At 40.4% G+C, this 27523-nt stretch overlaps 1 protein-coding gene across 3 annotated transcripts in view; it reads left to right on the top strand.

Moving 5' to 3' along the window:
• The window catches only part of LOC112257369 (trimeric intracellular cation channel type B), a 44619-nt gene extending 17909 nt beyond the window's left edge, over positions 1-26710 (top strand). For 2 of the 3 annotated variants that reach the window (XM_042326534.1, XM_042326536.1), the window contains 5 exons: positions 9166-9322; positions 18635-18840; positions 20831-20918; positions 24791-24908; positions 25622-26710. In XM_042326534.1, the coding sequence (XP_042182468.1) occupies positions 9166-9322; positions 18635-18840; positions 20831-20918; positions 24791-24908; positions 25622-25912 (860 nt within the window). In that variant the 3' untranslated portion in view covers positions 25913-26710. The remainder of the gene's footprint in view (positions 1-9165; positions 9323-18634; positions 18841-20830; positions 20919-24790; positions 24909-25621) is intronic. The other variant, XM_042326535.1, reaches the window with a different exon arrangement.
• Positions 26711-27523: the final 813 nt, after the last annotated feature.

Genomic DNA, 27523 nt, shown 5'->3' with positions numbered 1-27523 from the left:
TACATGGCTTCATAGTTAGAACTGTAAACTACATGGCTACATAGTTAGAACTGTAAACTACATGGCTACATAGTTAGAACTGTAAACTACATGGCTTCATAGTTAGAACTGTAAACTACATGGCTACATAGTTAGAACTGTAAACTACATGGCTACATAGTTAGAACTGTAAACTACATGGCTACATAGTTAGAACTGTAAACTACATGGCTACATAGTTAGAACTGTAAACTACATGGCTACATAGTTAGAACTGTAAACTACATGGCTACATAGTTAGAACTGTAAACTACATGGCTACATAGTTAGAACTGTAAACTACATGGCTACATATTTAGAACTGTAAACTACATGGCTTCATAGTTAGAACTGTAAACTACATGGCTTCATAGTTAGAACTGTAAACTACATGGCTTCATAGTTAGAACTGTAAACTACATGGATTCATAGTTAGAACTGTAAACTACATGGCTTCATAGTTAGAACTGTAAACTACATGGCTTCATAGTTAGAACTGTAAACTACATGGCTACTAAACATGGCTTCATAGTTAGAACTGTAAACTACATGGCTACATAGTTAGAACTGTAAACTACATGGCTACATAGTTAGAACTGTAAACTACATGGCTTCATAGTTAGAACTGTAAACTACATGGCTTCATAGTTAGAACTGTAAACTACTGGCTTCATAGTTAGAACTGTAAACTACATGGCTTCATAGTTAGAACTGTAAACTACATGGCTTCATAGTTAGAACTGTAAACTACATGGCTTCACATGAACTGTAAACTACATGGCTACATAGTTAGAACTGTAAACTACATGGCTTCATAGTTAGAACTGTAAACTACATGGCTACATAGTTAGAACTGTAAACTACATGGCTTCATAGTTAGAACTGTAAACTACATGGCTTCATAGTTAGAACTGTAAACTACATGCCTACATAGTTAGAACTGTAAACTACATGGCTACATAGTTAGAACTGTAAACTACATGGCTACATATTTAGAACTGTAAACTACATGGCTTCATAGTTAGAACTGTAAACTACATGGCTTCATAGTTAGAACTGTAAACTACATGGCTTCATAGTTAGAACTGTAAACTACATGGCTTCATAGTTAGAACTGTAAACTACATGGCTACTACATGGCTTCATAGTTAGAACTGTAAACTACATGGCTACATAGTTAGAACTGTAAACTACATGGCTTCATAGTTAGAACTGTAAACTACATGGCTACATAGTTAGAACTGTAAACTACATGGCTACATAGTTAGAACTGTAAACTACATGGCTACATAGTTAGAACTGTAAACTACATGGCTACATAGTTAGAACTGTAAACTACATGGCTTCATAGTTAGAACTGTAAACTACATGGCTTCATAGTTAGAACTGTAAACTACATGGCTACTACATGGCTTCATAGTTAGAACTGTAAACTACATGGCTACATAGTTAGAACTGTAAACTACATGGCTTCATAGTTAGAACTGTAAACTACATGGCTACATAGTTAGAACTGTAAACTACATGGCTTCATAGTTAGAACTGTAAACTACATGGCTACATAGTTAGAACTGTAAACTACATGGCTACATAGTTAGAACTGTAAACTACATGGCTTCATAGTTAGAACTGTAAACTACATGGCTTATAGTTAGAACTGTAAACTACATGGCTACATAGTTAGAACTGTAAACTACATGGCTACATAGTTAGAACTGTAAACTACATGGCTTCATAGTTAGAACTGTAAACTACATGGCTTCATAGTTAGAACTGTAAACTACATGGCTTCATAGTTAGAACTGTAAACTACATGGCTACATAGTTAGAACTGTAAACTACATGGCTACATAGTTAGAACTGTAAACTACATGGCTACATAGTTAGAACTGTAAACTACATGGCTTCATAGTTAGAACTGTAAACTACATGGCTACATAGTTAGAACTGTAAACTACATGGCTACATAGTTAGAACTGTAAACTACATGGCTTCATAGTTAGAACTGTAAACTACATGGCTTCATAGTTAGAACTGTAAACTACATGGCTTCATAGTTAGAACTGTAAACTACATGGCTTCATAGTTAGAACTGTAAACTACATGGCTTCATAGTTAGAACTGTAAACTACATGGCTTCATAGTTAGAACTGTAAACTACATGACTTCATAGTTAGAACTGTAAACTACATGGCTACATAGTTAGAACTGTAAACTACACATGGCTACATAGTTAGAACTGTAAACTACATGGCTACATAGTTAGAACTGTAAACTACATGGCTACATAGTTAGAACTGTAAACTACATGGCTTCATAGTTAGAACTGTAAACTACATGGCTACATAGTTAGAACTGTAAACTACATGGCTACATAGTTAGAACTGTAAACTACATGGCTACATAGTTAGAACTGTAAACTACATGGCTACATAGTTAGAACTGTAAACTACATGGCTTCATAGTTAGAACTGTAAACTACATGGCTTCATAGTTAGAACTGTAAACTACATGGCTTCATAGTTAGAACTGTAAACTACATGGCTTCATAGTTAGAACTGTAAACTACATGGCTTCATAGTTAGAACTGTAAACTACATGGCTTCATAGTTAGAACTGTAAACTACATGGCTTCATAGTTAGAACTGTAAACTACATGGCTACATAGTTAGAACTGTAAACTACATGGCTACATAGTTAGAACTGTAAACTACATGGCTTCATAGTTAGAACTGTAAACTACATGGCTTCATAGTTAGAACTGTAAACTACATGGCTACATAGTTAGAACTGTAAACTACATGGCTACATAGTTAGAACTGTAAACTACATGGCTACATAGTTAGAATTGTAAACTACATGGCTACATAGTTAGAACTGTAAACTACATGGCTACATAGTTAGAACTGTAAACTACATGGCTACATAGTTAGAACTGTAAACTACATGGCTACATAGTTAGAACTGTAAACTACATGGCTTCATAGTTAGAACTGTAAACTACATGGCTTCATAGTTAGAACTGTAAACTACATGGCTTCATAGTTAGAACTGTAAACTACATGGCTTCATAGTTAGAACTGTAAACTACATGGCTACATAGTTAGAACTGTAAACTACATGGCTTCATAGTTAGAACTGTAAACTACATGGCTTCATAGTTAGAACTGTAAACTACATGGCTTCATAGTTAGAACTGTAAACTACATGGCTTCATAGTTAGAACTGTAAACTACATGGCTACTACATGGCTTCATAGTTAGAACTGTAAACTACATGGCTACATAGTTAGAACTGTAAACTACATGGCTTCATAGTTAGAACTGTAAACTACATGGCTACATAGTTAGAACTGTAAACTACATGGCTACATAGTTAGAACTGTAAACTACATGGCTACATAGTTAGAACTGTAAACTACATGGCTACATAGTTAGAACTGTAAACTACATGGCTACATAGTTAGAACTGTAAACTACATGGCTTCATAGTTAGAACTGTAAACTACATGGCTTCATAGTTAGAACTGTAAACTACATGGCTTCATAGTTAGAACTGTAAACTACATGGCTTCATAGTTAGAACTGTAAACTACATGGCTTCATAGTTAGAACTGTAAACTACATGGCTTCATAGTTAGAACTGTAAACTACATGGCTACTACATGGCTTCATAGTTAGAACTGTAAACTACATGGCTACATAGTTAGAACTGTAAACTACATGGCTACATAGTTAGAACTGTAAACTACATGGCTTCATAGTTAGAACTGTAAACTACATGGCTTCATAGTTAGAACTGTAAACTACATGGCTTCATAGTTAGAACTGTAAACTACATGGCTTCATAGTTAGAACTGTAAACTACATGGCTTCATAGTTAGAACTGTAAACTACATGGCTACATAGTTAGAACTGTAAACTACATGGCTACATAGTTAGAACTGTAAACTACATGGCTTCATAGTTAGAACTGTAAACTACATGGCTTCATAGTTAGAACTGTAAACTACATGGCTTCAAACTAGTTAGAACTGTAAACTACATGGCTAAAGTTAGAACTGTAAACTACATGGCTACATAGTTAGAACTGTAAACTACATGGCTACATAGTTAGAACTGTAAACTACATGGCTACATAGTTAGAACTGTAAACTACATGGCTACATAGTTAGAACTGTAAACTACATGGCTACATATTTAGAACTGTAAACTACTACATGGCTTCATAGTTAGAACTGTAAACTACATGGCTTCATAGTTAGAACTGTAAACTACATGGCTTCATAGTTAGAACTGTAAACTACATGGCTTCATAGTTAGAACTGTAAACTACATGGCTACTAAACATGGCTTCATAGTTAGAACTGTAAACTACATGGCTACATAGTTAGAACTGTAAACTACATGGCTAAAGAACTACATGGCTACATAGTTAGAACTGTAAACTACATGGCTACATATAGTTAGAACTGTAAACTACATGGCTTCATAGTTAGAACTGTAAACTACATGGCTTCATAGTTAGAACTGTAAACTACATGGCTTAGAACTGTAAACTACATGGCTTCATAGTTAGAACTGTAAACTACATGGCTACTGTAAACTACATGGCTTCATAGTTAGAACTGTAAACTACATGGCTTCATAGTTAGAACTGTAAACTACATGGCTTCATAGTTAGAACTGTAAACTACATGGCTTCATAGTTAGAACTGTAAACTACATGGCTACATAGTTAGAACTGTAAACTACATCAAATCAAATGCATTTATATAGCCCTTTGTAATTCAGCTGATATCTCAAAGTGCTGTACAGTAACCCAGCCTAAAACCCCAAACAGCAAGCAATGCAGGTGTAGAAGCACGGTGGCTAGGAAAAACTCCCTAGAAAGGCCAAAACCTAGGAAGAAACCTAGAGAGGAACCAGGCTATGTGGGGTGGCCAGTCCTCTTCTGGCTGTGCCGGGTGGAGATTATAACAGAACATGGCCAAGATGTTCAAATGTTCATAAATGACCAGCATGGTCGTATAATAATAAGGCAGAACAGTTGAAACTGGAGCAGCAGCACGGTCAGATGGACTGGGGACAGCAAGGAGTCATCATGTCAGGTAGTCCTGGGGCATGGTCTTAGGGCTCAGGTCCTCCGAGAGAGAGAAAAAAAGAGAGAATTAGAGAGAGCATATGTGGGGTGGCCAGTCCTCTTCTGGCTGTGCCGGGTGGAGATTATAACAGAACATGGCCAAGATGTTCAAATGTTCATAAATGATCAGCATGTTCGAATAATAAGAAGGCAGAACAGTTGAAACTGGAGCAGCAGCACGGCCAGGTGGACTGGGGACAGCAAGGAGTCATCATGTCGGGTAATCCTGGGGCATGGTCCTAGGGCTCAGGTCCTCCTCCGAGAGAAGGAGAGAATTAGAGAACGCACACTTAGATTCACACAGGACACCGAATAGGACAGGAGAAGTACTCCAGATATAACAAACTGACCCTAGCCCCCGACACATAAACTACTGCAGCATAAATACTGGAGGCTGAGACAGGAGGGGTCAGGAGACACTGTGGACCCATCCGAGGACACCCCGGACAGGGCCAAACAGGAAGAATATAACCCCACCCACTTTGCCAAAGCACAGCCCCCACACCACTAGAGGGATATCTTCAACCACCAACTTACCATCCTGAGACAAGGCTGAGTATAGCCCACAAAGATCTCCGCCATGGCACAACCCAAGGGGGCGCCAACCCAGACAGGATGACCACATCAGTGAATCAACCCACTCAGGTGACGCAGCCTTCCAGAGACGGCATGAGAGAGCCCCAGTAAGCCAGTGACTCAGCCCCTGTAATAGGGTTAGAGGCAGAGAATCCCAGTGGAAAGAGGGGAACCGGCCAGGCAGAGACAGCAAGGGCGGTTCGTTGCTCCAGAGCCTTTCCGTTCACCTTCCCGCTCCTGGGCCAGACTACACTCAATCATATGACCCACTGAAGAGATGAGTCTTCAGTAAAGACTTAAAGGTTGAGACCGAGTTTGCGTCTCTGACATGGGTAGGCAGACCGTTCCATAAAAATGGAGCTCTATAGGAGAAAGCCCTGCCTCCAGCTGTTTGCTTAGAAATTCTAGGGACAATTAGGAGGCCTGCGTCTTGTGACCGTAGCGTACGTGTAGGTATGTACGGCAGGACCAAATCAGATAGATAGGTAGGAGCAAGCCCATGTAATGCTTTGTAGGTTAGCAGTAAAACCTTGAAATCAGCTCTTGCTTTGACAGGAAGCCAGTGTAGAGAGGCTAGTACTGGACTAATAGGATCAATTTTTTGGTTCTAGTCAGGATTCTATCAGCCGTATTTAGCACCAACTGAAGTTATTTAGTGCTTTATCCGGGTAGCTGGAAAGTAGAGCATTGCAGTAGTCTAACCTAGAAGTGACAAAAGCATGGATACATTTTTCTGCATCATTTTTGGACAGAAAGTTTCTGATTTTTGCAATGTTACGTAGATGGAAAAAAAGCTGTCCTTGAAATGGTCTTTATATGTTCTTCAAAAGAGAGATCAGGGTCATGGCTTCATAGTTAGAACTGTAAACTACATGGCTACTACATGGCTTCATAGTTAGAACTGTAAACTACATGGCTACATAGTTAGAACTGTAAACTACATGGCTTCATAGTTAGAACTGTAAACTACATGGCTTCATAGTTAGAACTGTAAACTACATGGCTACCTAGTTAGAACTGTAAACTATATGGCTTCATAGTTAGAACTGTAAACTACATGGCTACCTAGTTAGAACTGTAAACTACATGGCTACATAGTTAGAACTCTAAACTACATGGCTACATAGTTAGAACTGTAAACTACATGGCTTCATAGTTAGAACTATAAACTACATTGCTACCTAGTTAGAACTGTAAACTACATGGCTACATAGTTAGAACTGTAAACTACATGGCTACCTAGTTAGAACTGTAAACTACATGGCTACATAGTTAGAACTGTAAACTACATGGCTACATAGTTAGAACTGTAAACTACATGGCTTCATAGTTAGAACTATAAACTACATTGCTACCTAGTTAGAACTGTAAACTACATGGCTACCTAGTTAGAACTGTAAACTACATGGCTTCATAGTTAGAACTGTAAACTACATGGCTTCATAGTTAGAACTGTAAACTACATGGCTACATAGTTAGAACTGTAAACTACATGGCTACATAGTTAGAACTGTAAACTACATGGCTACATAGTTAGAACTGTAAACTACATTGCTACAGAGTTAGAACTGTAAACTGCATGGCTACATGGTTATGCTTGTGTTTAGGACAGGAGGTTTCCCCGCCTGCCTCTCCAGGAGTCTTTGATCCTTCAGATTAACCAGCCTGACTCTACAGGACTTGGCTAGAGTTGGAATAACCTTGTACACAAGACCAGGAAGTAGATTACTTGGGAACTGGAAAATGAAGACTAAGAAGGGCCAGATTCATAGTGCTGTATATGGCTCTTAAAAGGGCATCAGCTGGCGTGTACCTCCTATGCTCACATGATGGACTAGTCAAATACAAGATCAAGTAGTCAAGTACAGATTAAGTTGTTGGGAACCTGATGCTGTGCACCAGCTAGCTATAGCTAGGCTCATGATGTATTGCTTGTTTTCCTTTTATTTTGAAGCGCTTTGAGATAGTAGGAACTGGATCCTATTCTTGACCAGTACAACATCACCATGTGAGCATACTATATTTAGCCTTATTTTTAATTGACCGTAAAATGTGTTAGTCATAGTAGGTGGGATGTATTAGCTTGCTTACCACATAGTTTGTGGTTTAATGACCTTTTGGCTGACCTGAGTGACCCTGCTACCAGTGTCTGTCCCTAATACTCAGAAGTCTTAAACTAGGATCCAGGATCAAGTAGTATCTAGAATTGATTTCTTTGAGGCAGTGTCCATAGTCACAATCCTGAAAGGCTTTGCATATGGGGAGACAGTACAGACACGAGCAGATACCAGCACTAATCAACAATCAACTTTTGAGCTCTAAACGGAATCTCATATCCATAGAAAATGGTGTGTAGGCGAGATGAGCACATATCGTGCCTCTGGGCCTGACCTGTTCTCAATTGTATATCTACTGTCCCTGGAAGTCTGAAAGGACCTTCCTCAAACTGTTCATGAATGTTTAACAGCCCTGGAAGTCTGAAAGGACCTTCCTCAAACTGTGACGCTCCTATAATGTCCTCCACTGTAATCTCTCCTCTCACTATGAACATATTGCTCTGCTGTGCTGTAGCTCCTCTGCAGTTTTACAGCAACACGTTTGCTAGAACTGACAAGAAGAGAGCATTAAACAAGAACACACGATACACTTCTTGTTCTAATTAAACAATCAATCAAATGTACTTTATAGATCTCTTCTTTTTTACATCAGCAGCTGTCACATTGTGCTTTACAGAGACCTATTGCAGCCTTTTACATCAGGTCAGCAGCTGTCACATTGTGCTTTACAGAGACCTATTGTAGCCTTTTACATCAGGTCAGCAGCTGTCACATTGTGCTTTACAGAGACCTATTGTAGCCTTTTACATCAGGTCAGCAGCTGTCACATTGTGCTTTACAGAGACCTATTGCAGCCTTTTACATCAGGTCAGCAGCTGTCACATTGTGCTTTACAGAGACCTATTGTAGCCTTTTACATCAGGTCAGCAGCTGTCACATTGTGCTTTATAGAGACCTATTGTAGCCTTTTACATCAGGTCAGCAGCTGTCACATTGTGCTTTACAGAGACCTATTGCAGCCTTTTACATCAGGTCAGCAACTGTCACAAAGTGCTTTATAGAGACCTATTGTAGCCTTTTACATCAGGTCAGCAACTGTCACATTGTTCCAAAATAAGGTTAGGATGCTGATGAGAGAGAAAGTCTATCAATAGCTGATGACTTCAACATGTATGATGATGACGATGATGATGATTAGGAGAATGATGATGGAAGTCTCTGCTAATAGATTACAGTCAGGCTTTTTTTCTAAGCACCTCCAGTGTTTCTCATCATCCTTCACATGGTGTTTGATGTTATGTTGTACTTTTTTTGTTATTTGACTTTAGTTTTAGATGAACTACACTAACCTCTGCTGGTGACTGGGTTACAGGAGCCCTGGAGGTGGCGAGGAGGAGCCCGTTTGCCTGCTGGTTCAGTTCTATGCTCTACTGCTTCGGAGGGGGAATTCTCTCTGGTCTCATGATGGCTGAGGCCCCCATAGCCCCTCTGTCCAACAGCATCAACGTCCTCATGGCCTCAGTCATCTGGTGAGTGGAGTGGAGTGGGGAGGGAGGGAGGGAGGGAGAGGGGGAGGGAGGGAGGGAGAGGAAGACTGAGAGAGAAAGAGGCTGAGGTCCCGATAGCCCTTCTGTCCAACAGCACTAATGTCCTCATGGCCTCTGTCATCTGGTGAGAGGAGGAGGGAGGGAGGGAGGGAGGGAGGGAGAAGAGAGTGAGAGTTCACAGGATTACATATGGTAAAGACATTTGACCAGTAGAATACTGTCTGTGGACCCTGAAAACCACTGTACCGTAGATTCCCTATGAGGCTCAGTGGTGGAAAAAGTACTCAATTGTCATACTTGAATAAAAGTAAAGATGTATTTTAATAGAAAATGACTCAAGTAAAAGTGAAAGTCACCAGGTAAAATACTCCTTGAGTAAAAGTCTAAATGCATTTGGTTTTAAATATACTTAAGTATCAAAATGCCTTACATTAAGCAAACCAGACGGCACAATTAAATGTTATTATTCTTTTTTTGTACAGATAGCCAGAGGCACACTCCAACACTCAGACATAAGTTACAAACAAAGCATTTGTGTTTAGTGAGCACCAGATCCGAGGCAGAGGATGACCAGGGATGTTCTATTCATAAATGTGTGAATTGGACCATTTTCCTGTCAAAATATATGTACATTTGTACATTTGGGTGCCAGGAAAAATGTGTGGAGTAAAAAGTACATTATTTATTTATGAAATGTAGTAAAGTGGAAGTTGGAAAAAATATAAATATTAAAGTACAGTTACCCCATAAAACGACATAAGTAGTACTTTTACTTAAGTACTTTTTATGGCAAGTCAGTTAAGAACAAATTCTTATTTACAATTACGGCCTAGGAACAGTGGGTTAACTGCCTTGTTCAGGGGCAGAATGACAGATTTTTACCTTGTCAGCTCGGGGATTCAATCTAACAACCTTTCGGTTACTGTCCCAATGCTCTAACCACTAGGTTACCTGCCACCCTTACACCAGTGATGAGGCTCCCCATTCCGGATACACTATAACACAGCAGTAAACAGCTGATAGAGAAATGCTATTTTTGGAAAAATAATTTGGGGATGGGGGGATGTATCAGAGCAACTGGTGTGTGACTGAAAAATAGAGGATCCATTAAGCTCCTTGATTAAAAAACATCCACCATGCTTCCTCTTCAATACCATAGCGTTTTAGTGCCCTCTGCTGGGCTGAAAGCCAACATGTATTTCAAATCAAATCAAAAGCTAATGGTCACATACACATATTTAACAGATGTTAGTGTAGGTGTAGGGAAATGTTTGTGTTCCTAGCTCCAGCAGGGCAGTAATATCTAACAATTCACCACAATACACACAGATCTAAAAGTAAAATAATGGAATTAATAAATATATAAATATTAGGGTGACCAATGTCGGAGTCCAGAGAATAAATATATATATATACAGTATAAAGACATTATGGACAGTATGTGGGTAGAATATTTAGTATACACTGCCGGTCAAAAGTTTTAGAACACCTACTCATTAAAGGGTTTGTCTTTATTTTACTATTTTCTACATTCTAGAATAATAGTGAAGACATCAAAACTATGAAATAACACGTAATCATATAAAAAACAAAACTTTTAACAAAGTGTTAAACAAATCAAAGTATATTTTATATTTGAGATTCTTCAAATAGCCACCGTTTGCCTTTATGACAGCTTTGCACACTCTTGGCATTCTCTTAGCCAGCTTCATGAGGTAGTCACCTGGAATGCATTTCAATTAACGGGTGCCTTCTTAAGTTAATTTGTGTAATTTCTTTCTTTCTTAATGCGTTTGAGCAAATCAGTTGTGTTGTGACAAGGTAGGGGTGGTACACAGAAGATACCCCTATTTGGTTAAAGACAAAGTTCATATTATGGTAAGAACAGCTCAAATAAGCAAAGAGAAACAACAGTCCATCATTACTTTAAGACATGAAGGTCAGTCAATCCGGAAAATGTCAAGAACTTTGAAAGTTTCTACAAGTGCAGTCACAAAAACTATCAAGCACTATGATTAAACTGACTCTCATGAGGACCGCCACAGGAATGGATGACCCAGAGTTACCTCTGCTGCAGAGGATAAGTTCATTAGAGTTACCAGCCTCAGAAATTGCAGCCCAGATAAATGCTTCACTGAGTTCAAGTAATAGACACATCTCAACATCAACTGTTCAGAGGAGACTGTGTGAATCAGGCCTTCATGGTCAAATTGCTGCAAAGAAACAATGACTTAAGGACACTAATAAGAAGAAGAGACTTGCTTGGGCCAAGAAACATGAGCATTGGACATTAGACCGGGGGTAATATGTCCTTTGGTCAGGAGTCCAAATTGGAGATTTTTGGTTCCAACCGCCGTGTCTTTGGGAGATGCGGTGTGGGTGAACGGATGATCTCTGCATGTGTATTTCCCACCATGAAGCATGGAGGAGGTGGTGTTATGGTGTGGGGGTGCTTTGCTGGTGACACTGTATGTGATTTATTTAGAATTCAAGGCACATTTAACCAGCATGGCTACCACAGAATTCTGCAGTGATACCTCATCCCATCTGGTTTGGGCTTAGTGGGACTCATTTGTTTTTCAACAGGACATTGTCCAAAAATACACCACCAGAGGAGAGTGATGAGTGCTGCATCAGATGACCTGGTCTCCACAATCACCTGACCTCAACCCAATTGAGATGGTTTGGGATGAGTCGGACCGCAGAGTGAAGGAAAAGCAGCCAACAAGTGCTCAACATATGTGGGAACTCCTTCAAGACTGTCTGAAAAATCATTGCAGGTGAAGCTGGTTGAGAGAATACCAAGAGTGTGCAAAGCTGTCATCAAGGCAAATAGTGGTTATGTTAAGAATCTCAAATATAAAATATATTTAGATTTGTTTAACACTTTTTTTGGTTCCTATATGACTCCATATGTGTTATTTCATAGTTTTGATGTCTTCACTATTATTCTACAATGTAGAAAGTAGTAAAACTAAAGAAAAACCCTTGAATGAGTAGGTATATCTGTAGAATACGTAGGATAGAATAGTATATATAGAGCAATAGTTGAATAGGATGGCATTGATTAGAGTACAGTGTATAAAGTGTCTTCGGAAAATATTCAGACCCCCTTACTTTTCCCACATTTTGTTAGGTTCCAGTCTTATTCTAAAATTGATTAAAACATTTTTTCCCCTCATTAATCTACACACATTACCCCATAATGACAAACCAAAAAGTTTTTGCTAATACATTTTTTTAAATAAACTGAAATATCACATTTACATAGAGTTGAAGTTGGAAGTTTACATTACACCTTGGCCAAATACATTTAAACTCAGTTTTTCACAATTCCTTACATATAATCCTAGTAAAAATTCCCTGTCTTTGGTCAGTTAGGATCACCACTTTATTTTAAGAATGTGAAATGTCAGAATAATAGTAGAGAGAATGATTTATTTCAGCTTTATTTCACATTCTCAGTGTGTCAGAAGTTTACATACTTTAAATTGTTTAACTTGGGTCAAATGTTTTGGGTAGCCTTTTCTGAGGTCTTGGCTGATTTTCTTTTGATTTTCCCATGATGTCAAGCAAAGAGACTTTGAGTTTGAAGGTAGACCTTGAAATACATCCACAGGTACACCTCCAATTTTATGGCAAGGTAGCCTAGTGGTTAGAGTGTTGGACTATGTAACCGAAAGGTTGCAAGTTCAAATCCCCGAGCTGACAAGGTACCAATCTGTCGTTCTGCCCCTGAACAGGCAGTTAACCCACTGTTCCTAGGCTGTCATTGAAAATAAGAATTTGTTCTTAACTGACTTGCCTAGTTAAATAAAGGTAAAAAATAAAATAAAATTGACTCAATGATGTCAACTAGCCTATCAGAAGCTTCTAAAGCCATGACATCCTTTTCTGGAATTTTCCAAGCTGTTTAAAGGCACAGTCAACTTAGTGTATGTAAACTTCTGACCCACTGGAATTGTGATACACTGAATTATAAGTGAAAAAAATCTGTCTGTAAACAATTGTTGGAAAAATTATTTGTGTCATGCACAAAGTAGATGTCCTAACCGACTTGCCAAAACTATAGTTTGTTAACAGAAATTTGTGTAGTGGTTGAAAAACGAGTTTTAATGACTCCAACCTATGTGTAAGTAAACTTCTGACTTCAACTGTACCTCTACTGGTATACTGTCAAGCCCTGGTGTTTTTCCAGACTGAAAAGATTTCATTGCCTCAGATCCTCAGCTGTAAATTGACCTTCACACCAGTCTTTCTGTAAATGTGTTAATTTTACATTATTATTATTAGGAAATAAATCCTTACAGTTAACATCAATCAGTGGAAATGGAGGAGACTGAAAAGAAAACATATGCTTAAAATATTTTGCTTCCTCGTTCAAAATATAATTTGGTGAATCATGGATAACTCCATCATTTGTAACGTTTCTGTAAATGATTTTTGGTAGAATTTCTGTGTTGAAGATTCAAGGAAAATGTTGTGAATTTTCCCCCCATTTTCCATCCAATTCACTTTATTTTTGGAATACATTACACTTGATCATTCTTGAATAAGTCCCTGGGTTTCTTTTAGTTTTTCCTCTAACCTATTTTGTGCCTCTATAGTACAGTTTGCATTTCCATCTACCTGTGGTTTTACTTCATCAATTTCCTTTATTAGTCTCATCTCTTTTGACCTAAACTACTTTTGTTTTAATGATGAGTATTATACTGAATGCCATGTAAAAATGGATCTTCTTTTTTTATGATCTGCTAAGCCATTACAATTATAACTTGCAATACTTATTTCCCCACTTACCATAACGATACCCAAGTGTCAATTATACTTACCACAACCAATGTTTGTAAACTTACCATTAAAAAGCGCCACGATGATTAAGTGTCCATATAGCTGTACCATAATAATGTGCACTGTTAAGCATACTGTAGCTGCAACTTGGTAAACATCCAATTGTCCTAATATTCCACCCACTAAAACCTCCCCCCATATCTAGGTCTGTTGTCACTAAGACCATCAGATCATCTCCCTGACTTATGACGCACCTTTGCGTCCTAAGGCATACACTTGGCCACCAATTTGCATTGGCCAGAGGGAAATATGGGCAGTCCCATAATAACATAATTGTCTATGAGAATGCCTAAGAGAACTAAACAAATAACATGGAAAAATAGTAACAAAAAAAATAAAACAATAATAGATTATAGCAATATAGATAATAACAGCACAATCTTATACATGCCTGCTCATATTTGAAAGTTCTAGCAAGGCTATAAGCATGTGAGTCCAGCCTGTTCAGTTTATTGGATGCAATTGTTCATAAAAAAAATGTAAATATATGAAAAAAAGAAGAGAAAACAACCTAAATATATCACAAGACTAAAAAAAAAAAATGGTCCATTACATGCAAGACATATTTCATGTAGTCCTCATTATAACCTGTTGTATTCTGACAAAAAAAAAGGAACATAAATTCAAACAGCCGCTAATGACTGCAAGTCAAAATTTGTCTTAGGTATCACATTATATCCTGTTGTGTCGTGCCATGGCTGTGCCAGAGCCGACCGCAAGCCAACCCCGGGGTCTCCCTTATGGGAAGGCATACTCAAGTTCAACTCACAATCGATTCCGACACAACCACGACACAACAGCCAAGAACACATGCAATACTGACAATCCAGAGCGAGTAAACCTGTAAAACCAACCCTCTCTCTACGCTACACATTATGTTTTTTATTCCAGGGTCGTTGCTCTATCACCTCTATCCACATTTCTTGGTTTTGGTAGGTTTTAAAAGTCACAGTGGGAACAACATCCCCTATACACTTCCTGATAAACTCAGTCACCGTGTCCGTGTATACATCAATGTTATTCTCAGAGGCAACCCGGAACATATCCCAGTACACGTGATCAAAATGATCTTGAAGCATGCATTCCGATTGGTCAGACCAACGTTGAACATACCTTAGCATGGATACTTCCTGTTTGAGTTTCTGCCAGTATTTTTTTATAGAGTAGCTTACTGACTGTTGAACTAGATTGTTTGTTTATTTTGTCTCAATCCAATATTTAATTTACACATAGATTGTTTATTTTGTCTCAATCCAATATTTAAATTAGATATGGATATTTAAGAACCTGTGTTTGTCAGGTTCTGGTTACCTTTTGCATTATACTGTATAAGTAAAATGGAAGAGTGGTTTCTGCCTTGAGAGCAGCTAATGGGGATCCCTACTAAAATACAACTAAGTAGTAGCCATATTAGGGATATTTTGATCAGTGGAAGCTGGTGAGTGGAGCTATTTGAGGACGGGCTCATTGTAATGGTTGGAATGGAATTAATGGAATGGAGTCAAACATGTGGCATCCATTTGTTTGATGTGTTTGAAACCATTCCATTCTAGCCATTACAATAATCCTGTCCTCCTATAGCTCCTCCCACCAACCTCCTCTGATTTAGATAGCACCCACATTGGATGATTGTGACTATGCGCTAGTGTGACAGAATATACAAATGAGCGGGTAAATGACCCCACAGAGGAATGGACAATAAGCCAGTTACTCAGCCATTAGCCATGCTCCAGCCTGAGACGATGAATCACTGTATCATATCAACACACAAGCTCAAGCCAGGCAATGCACATCATAGAAAACCCAAAACAGAATCATCAGTATTTGCTTTTTTTTTTTATAAAAAAAAAAAATGCTGCACACATTGTAACTTTGTCAACTGTGCAGTATTTGTCAGGCATTGAAGGATTGATTTGTTCTCCAGTGGGACGTGAATATTGTATTTATTCAGTTTACTACTTCCTGACGGTATATATTCTTGCCCGGCGACCAAGGGAGTCACATTATATGTTCGAAAAATCGTCACGTCTTGTCTTATCATCAGGGGAAGAATCAACATTTTCAAATAAATAGAGACAGTAGTTTTTACCTCCTCATAAATATAAAAGCAACATGCAACAATTTCAAAGATTTTACTGAGTTACAGTTCATATAAGGAAATCAGTCAATATATATACATTAATTAGGCCCTAATCTATGGATTTCACATGACTGGGCAGGGGTCCCGCAGGTGAAGAAGCCGGATGTGGAGGTCCTGGCGTGGTAGAGAAATGAACATTCAATTCTCTGGCAACAGCTCTGGTGGACATTCCTGCAGTCAGCATGCAAATCGCACGCTCCCTCAACTAGAGACATCTGTGGTGTTGTGTGACACAGCTGCACATTTTAAAGTGGCCTTTTATTGTCCCCAGCAGACGGTGCACCGGTGTAATGATCATGGTGTTTAATCAGCTTCTTGATATGCCATATCTGTCAGGTGGATTGATTATATTGGAAAAGGATAAATGCTCACTAACAGGTAGCCTAGTGGTTAGAGCATTGGGCCATTAACCGAAAGGTTGATCGATCGAATCCCCGAGCTGCCAAGGCAAAAATCTGTCGTTCTGCCCCTGAACAAGGCAGTTAACCCACTGTTCCTAGACCAGTTAACCCACTGTTCCTAGACCAGTTGACCCACTGTTCCTAGACCAGTTAACCCACTGTTCCTAGACCAGTTAACCCACTGTTCCTAGGCCAGTTAACCCACTGTTCCTAGGCCAGTTAACCCACTGTTCCTAGGCCAGTTAACCCACTGTTCCTAGACCCACTGTTCCTAGGCCAGTTGACCCACTGTTCCTAGGCCAGTTAACCCACTGTTGCTAGACCAGTTAACCCACTGTTCCTAGACCAGTTAACCCACTGTTCCTAGACCAGTTAACCCACTGTTCCTAGGCCAGTTAACCCACTGTTCCTAGACCAGTTAACCCACTGTTCCTAGACCAGTTACCCCACTGTTCCTAGACCAGTTAACCCACTGTTCCTAGACCAGTTAACCCACTGTTCCTAGACCAGTTAACCCACTGTTCCAAGGCCATCATTGAAAATAAGAATTAGTTCTTAACTGACTTGCCTCGTTAAATAAATACATTTGAGAGAAATAAGCTTTTTGTCAGAATTCTTTTTATTTCAGCTCATGAAACATAGGACCAACCCTTTACTTGTTGCGTTTATATTTTTGTTCAGCATAATTGGAAGAGGAAGGATGAACTCTAACATAGGAGTTACGTTAAGTTTAAGTTAAGTTTATAGGCATTTTCATTAAGAGCAGCTGTTTAGCTGGTAAACAAAGGTTAGCCATGTGTTGGCAAAAATGTATTAAGTCAAGAAAGCTTACCAGCAGCCAGCACCACTTGCCGCACTGGTAGCCTATTGACTGGTAGCCTGTTGACTGGTAGTCTATTGACTGGTAGCCTATTGACAGGTAGCCTATTGACAGGTAGCCTATTGACAGGTAGCCTATTGACAGGTAGCCTATTGACTGGTAGCCTATTGACTGGTAGCCTATTGACTGGTAGCCTATTGACTGGTAGTCTATTGACAGGTAGCCTATTGACTGGTAGTCTATTGACTGGTAGTCTATTGACTGGTAGCCTATTGACTGGTAGTCTATTGACTGGTAGCCTATTGACAGGTAGCCTGTTGACTGGTAGCCTATTGACAGGTAGCCTGTTGACTGGTAGCCTATTGACTGGTAGTCTATTGACTGGTAGCCTATGCAGCCTATTGACTGGTAGTCTATTGACTGGTAGTCTATTGACTGGTAGCCTATTGACTGGTAGTCTATTGACTGGTAGTCTATTGACTGGTAGCCTATGCAGCCTATTGACTGGTAGTCTATTGACTGGTAGTCTATTGACTGGTAGCCTATTGACTGGTAGTCTATTGACTGGTAGCCTATTGACAGGTAGCCTGTTGACTGGTAGCCTATTGACAGGTAGCCTATTGACTGGCAGTCTATTGACTGGTAGCCTATGTAGTTTATTGACTGGTAGTCTATTGACTGGTAGTCTATTGACTGGTAGTCTATTGACTGGTAGTCTATTGACTGGTAGCCTATTGACTGGTAGCCTATTGACTGGTAGCCTATTGACTGGTAGCCTATTGGCTGGTAGCCTATTGACTTGTAGCCTATGTAGTCTATTGACTGGTAGCCTATTGACTGGTAGCCTATTGACTGGTAGTCTATGTAGTCTATTGACTGGTAGCCTATTGACTGGTAGCCTATTGACTGGTAGCCTATTGACTGGTAGCCAGATTTTTCAAAGCCTATGTCAGATACTCCAGTGAGTGTAATTTGCTTGACATTAGGTGTTGAGAAATGTCATTAGAATGAATGTAATTCAAAATTTGTTTATTCTGTTGTTGATCGTGATATTCATAACAACATTGGGGGGGGGAATGAAGTCTATGTGTCTTATATTCTAGGTACCTGGTGTTCTACTGCCCCCAGGACATGGTGTACTCCTGTACTGCCCTCTTCCCTGTGCGTCTGGTGCTGACGGGCATGAAGGAGGTGACCCGCACATGGAAAGTCCTGGGGGGCGTGGCTGAGGCACACAGCAAGTACAAGGATGGACTGCTGGTGATGATCGCTATAGGATGGGCTAAAGGTAGGAATATCACTTTTTTAAATATATACTGTATATATATACAGACAAGTCTCTCTTCATGGTATAGTATAATTTGTTTTTAAGGTAAGTACCTTTGTTTATTGTATACTGACAAGTACATGACATGGTATGTGGACACCCCTTCAAGTTATTGGATTAGGCTATTTCAGCCACACCCGTTGCTGACAGGTGAATAAAATCGAGCACACAGTCATGGAATCTTTATAGACAAAAATTGGCAGTAGAATGGACTTTCAGTGACTTTCAATGTGGCCCCGTCATAGGATGCCACCTTTCCAACAAGTCAGTTCGTCAAATTTCTGACCTGCTAGATCTGCCCCGGTCAACTGTAAGTGCTGTTATTGTGAAGTGGAAACGTCTAGGAGCAACAACGGCTCAGCCTCGAAGTGGTAGGCCACACAAGCTCACAGAATGAGACCACAGAGTGCTGAAGTGCGTAGCGAATAAAAATCGTCTGTCCTTGGTTGCATCACTCACTACCGAGTTCCAAACTGCCTCTGGAAGCAACGTCAGCACAAGAACTGTTCATCGGGAGCTTCATGAAATGAGTTTCCATGGCCGAGCAGCTGCACACAAGCCTAAGTTCACCATGCGCAATGCCAAGTGTCGGCTGGAGTGGTGTAACGCTCGCTGCCATTGGATTCTCGAGATGTGATGAATCACGCTTCACCATCTGGCAGTACGACGGAGGAATCTGGGTTTGGTGGATGCACAACCTGCCCGAATGCATAGAGTCAACTGTAAAGTTTGGTGGAGAAGGAATAACGGTCTGGGGCTGTTTTTCATGGTTCGAGCTAGGCCCCTTAGTTCCAGTGAAGGGAAATCTTAACTCTAAAGCATACAATGACATTCTAGACTATTCTGTGCTTCCAACTTTGCTACCAACAGTTTGGGGAAGGTCCTTTCCTGTTTCAGTATAATAATGCCCCAGTGCACAATGCGAGGTCCATACAGAAATGGTTTGTCAATATCGGTGTGAAGAACTTGACTGGCCTGCACAGAGCCCTGACCTCAACCCCACGAACACTTTTGGGATTAATTGTAACGCCGACTGCGGGCCAGACCTAATCGGATCATGATTTTGGAATGAGATGTTCGACAAGCAGGTGTCCATATACTTTTGTGTATATGTTGTGAATGCAATGCACACAACCATACAGATTAAGGGCTTGTAAGTAAGCATTTCACTGTAAGGTCTACCTATACCTGTTGTTGCGCAAGTGACAAATACAATTTGATTTGATTCTGTGAACCTCTGGCCACCATGCGCTATGCTAGGGAACCACTACACAGTGGTGTAGTTCAGAGTAAATACAGTTTATCCACCTTTTGCAGGAAAATGCATTGAAAGTATAGGCAGCGTTACCTCTTCCACTGCAACCGACAGTCAGAGTTTACCCACCTATTTTTATTTTTTACCACTACATCACCGGTAGCACTGTGCATGTACAAGCATGTGGAAGATATGGCCAGATCTAGTACACACACGCAGATATATAAACTCTCTCTCACACATTTAATATAAATTGGTTATAAATCAATTTGGGGGGGGGGGGTGTTGGTAATCAACAAGACAAGTTTCAGGAATGTAATGGAAATTAAACTCATTACTATTGTGGTTATTAGTCCTGACCTTTTGGTCCATACGAATGCTTCTAAATAACATGAGGTTGCATTGACACTAATTGTAATCCTGTAGATTATAGTTTCGCTGTTCAGACCTGTGCTTTGAATAGCAAGCAGCCCTTACACATCACAAAGAAATAGAGCTATCTGATTTGACTTTGTTGAGTTGTTATTAGACATTAAGGCTATTCAGCTACTAGCCTGGTTTCAGATCTGTTTGTGCTTTATAGCAAACTCCTTTTTATGCCAAACAGACCATAGGAGCCAGACAGCACAAACGGGTCTATAAAGATGTTCTACCAGTCCAGGACAATGACGCAGGGTCGTATCTCTTTCTCTTCAGGTGCTGGAGGAGGTCTGATCAGTAATTTTGAACAGCTGGTCAGAGGAGTCTGGAAGCCAGAAACCAATGAGCTTCTCAAGATGACCTAGTAAGTCCCCTCTCCCAGAGCTCGTACTGTAGGATCAGTTAGTAATTCCCCTGCTCTCCCAGGGCTTGAACTATAGGATCAGTTAGTATGTCTCCTCCTCTCTGAGGCCTCGTACTGTAGGATCAGTTAGTATGTCCCCTCCTCTCTGAGGCCTCGTATTGTAGGATCAGTTAGTATGTCCCCTCCTCCCTGAGGCCTCGTATTGTAGGATCAGTTAGTATGTCCCCTCCTCTCTGAGGCCTCGTACTGTAGGATCAGTTAGTATGTCCCCTCCTCTCTGAGGCCTCGTACTGTAGGATCAGTTAGTATGTCCCCTCCTCTCTGAGGCCTCGTACTGTAGGATCAGTTAGTATGTCCCCTCCTCTCTGAGGCCTCGTACTGTAGGATCAGTTAGTATGTCCCCTCCTCTCTGAGGCCTCGTACTGTAGGATCAGTTAGAGGAGGCCTCGTACTGTAGGATCAGTTAGTATGTCCCCTCCTCTCTGAGGCCTCGTACTGAGGATGTTAGTATGTCCCCTCCTCTCTGAGGCCTCGTACTGTAGGATCAGTTAGTATGTCTCCTCCTCTCTGAGGCCTCGTACTGTAGGATCAGTTAGTATGTCTCCTCCTCTCTGAGGCCTCGTACTGTAGGATCAGTTAGTATGTCCCCTCCTCTCTGAGGCCTCGTACTGTAGGATGTTAGTATGTCCCCTCCTCTCTGAGGCCTCGTACTGTAGGATCAGTTAGTATGTCTCCTCCTCTCTGAGGCCTCGTACTGTAGGATCAGTTAGTATGTCCCCTCCTCTCTGAGGCCTCGTACTGTAGGATGTTAGTATGTCCCCTCCTCTCTGAGGCCTCGTACTGTAGGATCAGTTAGTATGTCTCCTCCTCTCTGAGGCCTCGTACTGTAGGATCAGTTAGTATGTCTCCTCCTCTCTGAGGCCTCGTACTGTAGGATCAGTTAGTATGTCCCCTCCTCTCTGAGGCCTCGTACTGGGATGTTAGTATGTCCCCTCCTCTCTGAGGCCTCGTACTGTAGGATCAGTTAGTATGTCCCCTCCTCTCTGAGGCCTCGTACTGTAGGATCAGTTAGTATGTCTCCTCCTCTCTGAGGCCTCGTACTGTAGGATCAGTTAGAAGGAGGATAGAATAATGTGTTGAGTGTCTGTGTTAGTCTGGTCCCACGTCTGTTTGTGTTGTTTATAGCAAACTCCTATGTTCGGCATGACAATGACTAGCAACGCGCATGACCCGCCCTCCTGAGGATCTGTCTTTTTTCAGCCATCTATTTCCTGTGCAAAATCCACTTGTCATTTAAATCTCGCTGGATTCATTGCATTCATTTTACTCCTGCTACTCTTTCATACTTCTGTCATGTTTTTCCCCCGTTAACTTTACGACCACGTAAAGATTTGTAATGACCTGTCAAACACATCCCAGTAATGGCTGAAATGGACTCAATGGAATACATTGTCTTTCCGTTGCCTCTATAAGAACGATAAAGCTTAGTCGGGATTTAACGCATCATCTCGACACTTACACGAGAAGAAAGATAACTTAATTTTTATGGGTGTTATTTTTTGTGGATTTGAAAAAAGTAATAATTTAATATACTTGAAATGATTACCAATGAAATGCCTTGAAATGAAAGCTACTTCCCGAAAATGAACATTCAGATTGTAGTGAACATTGGAAAGACTGTATACATGTTGATAGGTGTAATCTAGAGCCAAGCATGTTGATTTTTAATCTGAGGGCATCTGGCTGTTGACACACCTTGTTGAATTATGCAGCAGAACGTGACAACAACAGTAATTCATGACGCAGTCTATACAGCACAGGTGTTGCATGTAGGCCTAGGCCCCTAGATAGAGCAAGGTTTTGGTGGTTTCAGCCACGCCCCACCCCTTTACGTTAATGTATGCAAATACGCAAATACACCGGGGTGTTTATGCAAATGAAGCACATATAATTTTCTTTATTTTAACACAAAATACCTCATAACATTACAAAATGTATATATGACTGCAATCTAAGATAAAAAATAAAATAATACATTTGACAAATTTGAATATCTGAATTCAAACAAAACCCTGGACTCATTATTTGTTAGAAGGTTTGGAGTATCTTCATCCATTGTCCAACTGTTGCGTTTATTACAATTGTTTAAAAAGACCAGTTGACAATTTTGATGACTGTTGCTACAATGACGTGTCAAACTCATTCCATGGAGGGTCGAGTGTCTGCGGGTTTTCGCTCCACCCTTGTACTTGATTGATAAATTAAGGTCATTAATTACTATGGAACCCCCCTTACCTGGTTTTCTAGGTCTTATTTGAAAGAAAAAAAGAAAAACCTGCAGACACTCAGCCCCCCGGTGGAATGAGTTTGATACCGCTGATGTAGGCTTTACAGCACAAACTGATCTGAGACCAGGCTAAGTCTGTGTAATGTTGTACACAGAAACCAAATTATGTAATTGGAGAGAGAGAGAGAGAGAGAGAGAGAGAGACCGACCTAGATCTTCTGTCAGACCTGGGCCTGACAGTTAATCTCAGTAAGACACCATTGCCCTAGAGCACACAAACAACTATATATACCTTGGCCTAAACATCCACAAAGCTGTAAATGAGCTGAGTAGACAAGGCAAGAAGGGCCTTCTATGCCATTCAAAGGAACATAAAATTCGACATACCAATTAGGATCTGGCAAAAAATACTTGAATCAGTTACCCACCAAAGAATGCATGCAAAGAAGAATTAGGCCGACATCCGCTAATTATCAAAATCTAGAAAAGAGCCGTTTAATTCTACAACCACCTAAAAGGAAGCGATTCCCAAACCTTCCATAACAACGCCATTACCTACAGAGAAATTAACCTGGAGAAGCATCTCCAATCCAAAGTTAAATCTAGAATCGGCTTCCTATTTCGCAACAAAGCCTCCTTCACTCATGCTGCCAAACATACCCTCGTAAAACTGACTATCCTACCGATCCTTGACTTCGGCGATGTCATTTACAAAATAGCCTCCAACACTCTACTCAGCAAATTGGATGCAGTCTATCACAGTGCCATCCGTTTTGTCACCAAAGCCCCATATACTGCCCACCACTGCGACCTGTATGCTTTCGTTGGCTGGTCCTCGCTACATATATGTCACCAAACCCACTGGCTCCAGGTCATCGATAAGTCTTTGCTAGGTAAATATCTCAGCTCACTGGTCTCCATAGCAAAACCCACCTGTAGCACGCGCTCCATCAGGTATATTTCACTGGTCATCCCCAAAGCCAACACCTGCTTTGGCCGCCTTTCCTTCCACTTCCTTCTGCTGCCAATGACTGGAACGAATGCAAAAATCGCTGAAGTTGGAGACTTATATCTCCCTCACTAACTTTAAGCGTCAGCTGTCAGAGCAGCTTACCGATCACTGCAGCTGTACACAGCTCATCTGTAATTAGCTCATCCAACCAGCTACCTACCTCATCCCCATATTTGTTTTAGTTTTTCTGCTCTTTTGCACACCAGTATTTCTACTTGCACATCGTCGTCTGCACATCTATCACTCCAGTGTAAACTGCTAAATTGTAATTACTTTGCCACTATTGGCCTATTTATTGCCTTACCTCCTTATTTATTTTGCACACACTGTATACAGATTTTTCTATTGTGTTATTGACTGTATGTTTGTTTATCCCATGTGTAACTCTGTGTTGTTTTTGTCGCACTGCTTTGCTTTATCTTGGCCAGGTCGCAGTTGTAAATGAGAACTTGTTCTCAACTGGCCTACCTGGTTAAATAAAGGTGAAATAAAATGAATGAAAAAATAGAGAGAGATCTGTTCATAGCCATAATGATGAAGTTACTGACCTGACTGACCTCTGACTGTGTGCAGCCCTACTAAGATCACCCTGATAGGAGCAGTGCTGTTCGCCCTGCAGCAGACCCAGTACCTGGCCATCCAGAAGCACCACCTCATGCTGCTGTACACCGTCTTCACTGTTGTCAACAAAGTCAGTCACTAACCTGATCCTAACCCTAGCCCTATCCCTCAACCCTAACACTCACAGGGCAGGGCCTCTACAAAGACATAGGGCCAGTTTCATGGACCCAGATCAAGCGTAGTCCCAGATCTGTTTGTGCTATATAGCCAACTCCTATGGTCATTGTGGCACAATCAGATCTGGGATCAAGATAGATAAAGCCTACACCTGGACCAAAAAGCATACTCAATGGAGAATCTCAACTACTTTTTAGTCCAGAAATGGCTTCAATCTTGATCTGGGAATCCTCCCAATACATAATGTTTATGGCAATCAAAAACATTCTTTCTCCATGTTGACTGTCTCACAACATCCAGTCCATGTTATTTGAATGACCTATCTTATACTTATATTTAGTTATGACTCAACTTTAGTCTGGTATTGCCTCTAGCAGGAGAATTTTGCATCATTTTCTTCTCGTTGCATCATTCCTCCTCCATCCTCTCACAATGAGTGATGTCTCCTGCTCTTGACATCTTGCAAATCTAATCACAGGTTCTCAGAATTCGCCCAACTGTTCGATTAGAGTTCTCCCATCAATTCATTAAAGTTACATTTAATCTGATAAATCATACGATACATCTTGTCTACTTCTTTATTAGTCACTGTTGTAGTCATTCTCATCACTCCATCCTGTCTCTCTATCTCTTTAAATCCTTCCATCTATTCGTTTTCCCCCACAGACAAGTATGACGCTGACCGGCTCCTCCTCTTCGCCCTTCGCTCCCATCGAGTCTGTTGTGCACCGCACGTTCTTTGCCGGGCCGTCGCCATCCTTCACCTCTGAGACCAAGACCTCTGTAGTGAAGAAGGGCACCGGTGAGAGTTTGGACAGAGCAGCGGTCCCTGAGACCTCCAAGGCCCCAGGGTCCTCGTCCAAGACTGCAGCACACAACAGGGGAAAGGGCTCACCAAAGAAGGCCAAAGTGCAGTCGGAGAGCACTGAGACAGAGAGCTGCAAGAAGAGTGACTAGAGCCCTTATACTGCATTGTACTGTATATAAATAGAATCTATAGACCGGACAGTTGTTTAGCACACTGCAATTTCACTGGTAAAGCCATGGGTGCACTTAATGGGGCTGTCCATTCTATAAATTATATTTATATTCTGTACGGCCCTTCTTACCCTGGCTAGGACAATCTATTCTCTGTGTCCTGTGGCACTGTCATCCTGTGATAGGTCCCAATTTGCTACCACACCTTTTTTTGTCCTAACCCTTTGATGTTTGTAGATCTGTAAGGTGGAAGCAATATGGTAGAAGCTTCACCACTACACTGCTTATGTTCATTGTATACCTGTCCAGAACCTTCAGATCTTCAAATATTGAACGGTTATGGGTGAGCGGGAGGAGTAGGAAGCAAATTGTGTCTGTCTGTCTCACTCCAGAATGAGAGCAATAGAATATGTGCTGATTTTAATATATTATACAGTAATGTAGCTTTATAATCCTTTTCTAATTCTGCGATGATGCATCCTGTTTTCTACGGAGTTTTGGTGAAAAATACTGTCCCTGATGCTGATCAGCCACTATTTATCTGTATATTAATAATAATATATTCTGTTTTATGTACCCGTACATTTCCTACTATGAAATGTTTTAAGATTTTACATGACAATTTATATAATTATTACTCAGGTCTTCTATTATATTTATGCTTAAGAAAATGCACTTGAATGCAGGAATGTCTAAATGGAATGCTTTTTGCTGCAAACACTGCCTCTTGTGAATACTTTCATTCTATTGTAAAGGAAATGTTCACTTGCACTTTAATCTGCCTTGTTGTCGTTCTTATCACAACCGAAATACAACAACTTGGACATTTGTAAACATCTGTGTGATAAACCTTTTAGTTAATAACCTTTTTTAGTTAAAGCCACTTTTAGTTCATACAAGTAATGTATCTCCCGAGTGCAGCATTGGTCTAAGGTACTGCATCTCAGTGCAAGGTGTGTCACTACAGTCCCTGGTTCAAATCCAGACTGTATCACATCTGGCTGTGATTGTGAGTCCCATAGGGCGGCGCACAATTGGCCAAGCGTCGTTTGGCTTTGGCCGGGGTAGGCCGTCAATGTAAATAATAATTTGTTCTTAACTGTCTTGCCTAGTTAAATTAATCATATTTTCAGATACACAGCCTCCATGCTCTGTGGAGTCAGTTGTTATGAATTTGAAATATTCACATGTTTCCTCCATGATATTCTGATCATTGGCAAGGTTCTATAGCTGTTATTGTTAGCTGTGGTCATGTCCAGGGCAAACAAAGGAAAGGTCAGATTTAGCTGAAGAAATACATCAATATCTCAGTCTGCTTTACATTTAATTGGAAAAGAGGTGCAATTATTTTAATTATGTAATTTGTGCAATGTGCTGCCCTTATCTGTGTCTCTATCTATGGCTTGTATAATTGCCCTAATGTTGTCTCTGATTTAGAACAGAAACCAACGGGAGCTCACAGACGTAACCTTTCTTCCTTTAAGATGAAAAAAGAGTGAAACATTGCATCATTGTAGCATCAGAATGTGATTGATACTTCATCCACTTTAAGCAGCGTAGGAAAATACAACCCTGAAATCCCTTCAAATT

The sequence above is a fragment of the Oncorhynchus tshawytscha genome, linkage group LG09, assembly GCF_018296145.1.
Source record: "Oncorhynchus tshawytscha isolate Ot180627B linkage group LG09, Otsh_v2.0, whole genome shotgun sequence".
In the NCBI taxonomy this organism is placed as follows: domain Eukaryota; kingdom Metazoa; phylum Chordata; class Actinopteri; order Salmoniformes; family Salmonidae; genus Oncorhynchus; species Oncorhynchus tshawytscha.
The sequence above is the reverse complement of the archived record's forward strand: the minus strand, read 5'-3'. Positions and strand labels throughout refer to the sequence as shown.